Source organism: Entelurus aequoreus, linkage group LG20 (assembly GCF_033978785.1).
Source record: "Entelurus aequoreus isolate RoL-2023_Sb linkage group LG20, RoL_Eaeq_v1.1, whole genome shotgun sequence".
Taxonomy (NCBI): Eukaryota; Metazoa; Chordata; class Actinopteri; order Syngnathiformes; family Syngnathidae; genus Entelurus; species Entelurus aequoreus.
Genome location: NC_084750.1, coordinates 14,712,786 through 14,720,285, shown reverse-complemented (window position 1 = coordinate 14,720,285; position 7,500 = coordinate 14,712,786). Strand labels below are relative to the sequence as shown.

At 35.6% G+C, this 7,500-nt stretch overlaps 1 protein-coding gene across 1 annotated transcript in view; it reads left to right on the top strand.

Annotated features, from left to right (window-relative positions):
* Positions 1 to 7,500, top strand: part of LOC133635939 (biotinidase-like) — a 35,251-nt gene that overhangs the window by 10,905 nt on the left and 16,846 nt on the right. The window contains exons 3-5 of the mRNA XM_062029415.1: positions 352 to 503; positions 573 to 750; positions 3,154 to 3,693. Of these exons, the coding sequence (XP_061885399.1) occupies positions 352 to 503; positions 573 to 750; positions 3,154 to 3,693 (870 nt within the window). The remainder of the gene's footprint in view (positions 1 to 351; positions 504 to 572; positions 751 to 3,153; positions 3,694 to 7,500) is intronic.

The following is a 7,500-nucleotide window of genomic DNA, read 5'->3' as shown; positions in this document are numbered from 1 at the left end:
TTTTTGGGTTGGTGCACTAATTGTAAGTGTATCTTGTGTTTTTTATGTTGATTTAATTAAAAAAAACAAAAAAAAACGATACTGATAATTAAAAAAAAACGATACCGATAATTTCCGATATTACATTTTAACGCATTTATCGTCCGATAATATCGGCAGACCGATATTATCGGACATCTCTAATATTGACATCATACATTGATATTAAAGAGCTGGTTAGACTTGTACAACTACTGACTATTGTTTCCTTCTTCTGAATGAAGTATAAATGAATCGTTATTCAAATTAATTAAATGAATACGCCCAGTTTTGACACAAAGGCTGTTTTGTGGTCTGGTGCCTCCTTGGCAGGTTCTGCAGCAGTTGAGCTGCATGGCTCGCCGCCACAACCTCTACGTGGTAGCCAACATGGCCGACCTGCAGCCCTGCCCCCTGAGGACAGACCCCGCCTCTTCCTGTCCCCCCGATGGACGCTGGCAGTTCAACACCGACGTGGTTTTCAGGTGCCAAGGACAAGGGGGCGGTTAGAAAAAATAACATGGATGCCTGACGTAGACATCTTGCTCTTGCAGGTCAGACGGGCTGCTGGTGGCGCGTTACCATAAGCACAACCTTTATTTTGAAGGGGCTTTTGACGCACCGCCGCGGCTGGAGGTCGTAACGTTCGATACACCTTTCGCCGGGACGTTTGGCCTCATTACCTGCTTTGACATCCTCTTCTTTGAGCCCACAATAGTCCTCCTGGAGAGAGTAAGAAGACCACACACACACACACATTCTTGTATTTGTTACCTTCTTCAGACCTCCAAAAAAACGTAAGCTTATAGTCATTTTTAGGGTCCGCCCTGTACCCTGTATAAAGGACTCCCATAGGGAGTCCTTTATACAGGTACAAAGGAACCTATTGTTATTGTAAGGTTTTATTAGGGTCCGCATGTACCCTGTATAAAGGACTCCCACAGGGAGTCCTTTATACAGGTACAAAGGAACCTATTGTTATTGTAAGGTTTTATTATTATTATTCCGCCGCCACAAAAAAAAGCTAATTTGACCCACTTAACATGCTTCAAAACTCACTTGCGCTCTAGCGCCCCCTAGGAAAAAACAAAAACAAACTGCCTGTAACTCCCACTAGGAAGGTTGTAGAGACATGAAACAAAAACTTCTATGTAGGTCTGACTTAGACCTACATTTCATAATTTCACATCCTCGGGCAAAAACCAACAGGAAGTTGGCAATTTCCCCTTCAAGACAAAAAATGACTGAAAACACAAATTTTTGCCTCTTTTACCTCTAATTTGACCCCCTTAAAATACTTCAAAACTCACCAAACTTCTCGCACACATCAGGACTGGTGGAAATTGCGATCTAAAAAAAATACCGAACCCCAAAACTCAAAATTGCGCTCTAGCGCAATTTTTGAATAAAACAGAGAAAAAACTGCTTCTCAGAGGAAAACTCAGACAAAACTGCTTGTAACTTCCGGTAGGAACGTCTTAGAGACATGAAACAAAAACCTCTACGTAGGTCTCACTGACACCTACATTTCATACATTGACACCCTTCAGCAAAAATCTACAGGAAGTTTGTAATCTCCCCTTCAAAACAAATTTTTGTTTAATTATTATTATTATTATTCTTTATTATTCCGCACCGTTGCGCAATACTTTGCCCCCCTTAACATGCTTCAAAACTCACCAAATTTTTTACACACATACAAACACGGGTACAGCACACTTTAGTAAAAAAAAAAAAACCCCAAAAATCAAAATTGCGCTCTAGCGCCCCCTAGGAAAAAACAACAACAAATTGCCTGTAACTCCCACTAGGAATGTCGTAGAGACATGAAACAAAAACATTTATGTAGGTCTCACTTAGACCTACAATTCATAATTTCACATCCTCTGGCAAAAACCAACAGGAAGTTGGCAATTTCCCATTTTAGACAAAAATGTACTAAAAACACTCCTTTTACGTGTTTGACCTCTAATTTGACCCCCTTAAAATACTTCAAAACTCACCAAACATCTTACACACATTGGGACAGTTAGAAATTGCGATCTAAAAAAAAAACGAACCCCAAAACTCAAAATTGTGCTCTACATAATTTTTGAATAAAACAGAGAAAAAACTGCTCCTCAGAGGAAAACTCAGACAAAACTGCTTGTATCTTCCGGTAGGAACGTCTTAGAGACATGAAACAAATACCTCTATGTAGGTCTCACTTAGACCTACATTTCATAGATTGACATCCTTCAGCAAAAATCAACAGGAAGTTTGCAATCCCTCCTTCAAAACAACATTTTTGTTAAAACCGGTCACCAAACATCAAACATTATCTCCTCTGAGCGCGTTTGTCGTTTCGGCTTCAAACTGCTACAGGAGAGAGATTGAACCCTTCTGATTAAAAGTTGACGACGGCGTTGTGATTCGTGCTACCGTTTTGATTTTACAAAGACCCGCAGCACTAAAGTTGCTCCGCTGCTGTGATTTTACGCGCCTTCAAAGAAAACAACCACTGTGCCGCAGCGCCTCGGAAAAAAACACAGACACAACTTCCTCTAACTCCCAGTACGAATATCGTAGAGACACGAAACAAAAACCTCTATGTAGGTCTCACTCAGGACTACCACTGGACAAAAGTATTGGGACACCTAGGATAGCACCTGCCAAAATGCGGACCCGACCAACGCTGCTTGCAGCTTTAATTTTTGTTTGTAATGTTTTTTTCATCTTCATTATTTACTTCAAGTTATTACAGTATGTCTCTATATACATATTTATTTATTTTTTATTAATTTTGGCCAAAGGGGGCGCATTTCAATTTTTTTTACACACACTTGTTATTTCATATGTTGACCAGAGGGGGAGCACTTTTAAAACCGACACAGTCAATTAGAAAAATCCCTCCTTTTTGGGCCCACCCTCATTTTGATAGATGTCACCAGCAGGGGGTGCAAATGAGACATTCTCTATTATTGGGACCATGATTTATGTCATCACTTGTTAGGTACTTTTCCTTGTTGATGTCTCAAGAAGGGTATAAATACAAGAACACACACACACACACACTGTACCTCGATAAAAATTGTTAAGAATGTTGGTGTCCCAATACTTTTGCTCACACACTGTTCCTGGACGTGCATGTTCCAGGGTGTGCGTCAGCTGATCTTCCCCACCGCCTGGATGAACCAGCTGCCCCTACTGGACACAACACAGTTCCAGCGGGCGTTCAGCCTGGGCGCCAACGTCACGCTGCTCGCCGCCAACATCCGCCACGATGGACTGATCATGACAGGAAGTGGCGTCTACACCCCCTTCACAGCCGCCTACCACCACGCTCAAAGAGGGGACCCCGAGGAGGGCCGGCTGGTCGTGGCCAGGGTCCCGGTGTTGGAGCCACAGTGGGACGAGGAGGAGGGGGGCGGAGTCAAGGGGGGGGCCACAGACCCCCATTATTGTCACCAAGACAGCTGTGCTTGGTCTGCACCACCCACCTTCACCGCCTCCATGATGTATGATCCCTTTCAGTTTGTCCTCCTCAACCACACAAAAGGCCAAGTAGAGGTGTGCCATGGCAGTTTCTGCTGTCGCCTGCAGTTCCAGAAGTTTCCAGAGGGGGTCAGTAAAGAGCTCTATGCACTGGGAGCTTTTGAAGGCACTCACACAGTCAACGGGCGTTATGCTCTGCAGGTAGGACATGTGCACTATCTTTACTTTTTACTATCATTCCATAGACAATACACCTGAGAGTAGCCTGTGTATGGCTTGGATAGCATTCTGTGTGTGTGTGTATATATATATATATATATATATATATATATATATATATATATATATATATATATATATATATATATATATATATATATATATATATATATATATATATATATATATATATATATATACCTGTATATATATATATATATACCTGTATATATATATATATGTATGTGTATATATACATGTATGTATGTATGTATGTAAATATATGTATGTATATATATACGTATATATACAGTATATATATATACATATATATATGTATATGTATGTATATATGTATGTGTATATGTATATATATGTGTATATATATATATATATATATATATATGTATGTGTATATATGTATATATATGTATGTATGTATGTATATATATATGTATGTATGTATGTATATATATATATATGTATGTATATGTATGCATGTATATACATATATATGTATGAACATACATATGTATGTACATACATATGTATGTTCGTACATACATACATACATACATACATATGTATGTATATATATACATATGTATTTATGTATGTACATGTGAAGTGAATTATATTTATATAGCGCTTTTCTCTAGTGACTCAAAGCGCTTTTACATAGTGACACCCAATATCTAAGTTACATTTAAACCAGTGTGGGTGGCACTGGGAGCAGGTGGGTAAAGTGTCTTGCCCAAGGACACAACGGCAGTGACTAGGATGGCGGAAGCGGGGATTGAACCTGCAACCCTCAAGTTGCTGGCACGGCCGCTCTACCAACCGAGCTATACCACCCCATGTACATACATAAATACATACATATGTATGTATATATATACATATGTATTTATGTATGTACATACATAAATACATACATATGTATGTATTTATGTATATATACAGTATGTATATATACATATATATATATACAAATGTATGTATATATGTGTGTATATATATGTATGTGTATATATATACACATATGTATATACACATGTGTATATATATATATATATACATGCATATACACATGTGTGTGTATACACGTGTGTGTATATATATATATATACACATGTGTATATACACATGTGTGTGTATATATATATATATATATATATATATATATACATGCATATACACATGTGTGTGTATACACCTGTGTGTGTATATATATATATATATATATATATATATATATGTATATGTATATATACATGTATGTATGTAAATATATGTATGTATATATATGTATATATGTATGTATATATATACGTATATATACAGTATGTATATATACGTATATATATATACTGTATGTATATATATGTATATATGTATGTATATATATACGTATATATACAGTATGTATATATACGTATATATATACTGTATGTATATATATGTATATATGTATGTATATATATACGTATATATACAGTATGTATATATACGTATATATGTATGTATATATATACGTATATATACAGTATGTATATATACATATATATATGTATATGTATGTATATATGTATGTGTGTGTGTATGTGTATATATATATATATGTATGTGTATATATGTATATATATGTATGTATATATGTATGTGTGTGTGTATGTGTATATATATATATATGTATGTGTATATATGTATATATATGTATGTATATATGTATATATACAGTTATGTTCATAATAATAGCAGTGTGTTTAAAAAGGTGTGTAAACCTCAAAATTCTTCAAATAAATTGTATTTTAATGAACACAAATGCATTGGGGAGACTGCAGATTCAATTTCAAAGCCAGAAAATTGGAAAAAAAAGTAATTCAATTTGACAATATTTTACAGAAAGTCAAGAAATATAAAACAAAAAAATAGCAGTGTTGACATCTTTCTTTATAAATGTACTGTATAAACTAAGAAAGGCTTGCACATTCAACTTTCCTTAGAATTTTTAACTATAATTTAGTTGCATAACCAGGGTTTCTAATAACTGCTTCACATCTGTGGCACATGGAGTCGACAGTTATTGCAGCCCAGGACAATTGTACTATGTTCCACAATTCCTCTGCATTTTTTGGATTTGCCTCATGAACAGCATTTTTTATGTCAGCCCACAAGTTTTCAATGGGATTAAGGTCCGGGGATTGTGCTGGCCACTCCATTACTTGAACTCTGTTTGTCTGGAACCATGATTTTACTCGCTTGCTGGTGTGTTTGGGGTCATTGTCTTGTTGAAACACCCATTTTAAGGGCATTTCCTCTTCAGCATACACCAACATGACTTCTTCCGGTATTCTGACGTACTAAAACTGATCCATGATCCCTGGTACACGATAAATAGGACCAACGCCATAGTACGAGAAACATCCCCATATCATGATGCTTGCACCACCATGCTTCAACATCTTCACTGTGTACTGGGGCTTGAATTCAGTGTTTGCAGGATGTCTGACAAACTGTCTGTGGCCCTTAGACCCAAAAAGAACAATCTTACTCTCATCAGTCCCCAAATATTACGCCATTTCTTTTTAGGCCAGTCAATGTGTTCTTTGGCAAATTGTAACCGCTTCAGCACACGTCTTTTTTTTAAACAATGGGACTTTGCGGGGGCTTCTTGCTGCTAGCTTGGCTTCACATAGACGTGGTCTGATTGTTCCAGTACTCACAGGCCATCTTAGATCTTCTTGGATCCTCCTGGAGCTGATCATTGGCTGAGCCTTTGCCATTTTGGTTATCATCCCATCCATTTCAATAGTCGTTTTTCTTTTTCTTCCTTGTCTTCTTGGTTTCGGCTGCCATTTTAAAGTGTTTGATATCATTTTAGCTGAACAACCTATCATTTTCTGCACTTCCTTATAGGTTTCCCCCTCTTTTATTAAATTCTTAATCAAAGAACGCTCTTCTTCTGAACAGTGTCTTCAACGACCCATTTTACACTGTTTTTCCAAGGACAAATGCACAGCCAGGATATGCAGCGTCAGTTGCCTTGATCCTAAAATAAGGGCCACTTGTTTAACATATTTTTTTTTTTTACACATAATCAATGATGTCACTTATGGAACGCAGCACTGCTATTTTTTTTAACATGACCCTTTCAGTAAATGATTCAGTTTCACAGAATCAGCAGCATGCACGTCATGCCTGTTGGGTCTGTTGGTTTTCTATACCTTTACTAAACTTTCTAGAAACTTACTTGCAGTGTAGAAGTTGAAATTCTTACAAAAACTGATTTATCTTGCTAGTGATGTGGGACTGCTATTATTTTAAACACAACTGTGTATATATATATATATATATATATATATATATATATATATATATATATATATATATATATATATATATATATATATATATATATATATATATATATATATATATATTCATATGTATGTATGTAAATACATATATATGTATGTACATATGTATGTACATACATACATATGTATGTTCATACATATGTATGTTCGTACATACATACATACATACATATGTATGTATATATATACATATGTATTTATGTATGTACATACATAAATACATACATATGTATGTATATATATGTATTCATATGTATTTATGTATGTACATACATATATACATACATATGTATATATATACGTATATATACAGTATGTATATATACATATATATGTATATATGTATGTGTATATGTATATATATGTGTGTATATATATACATATATATATGTATATATGTATGTGTATA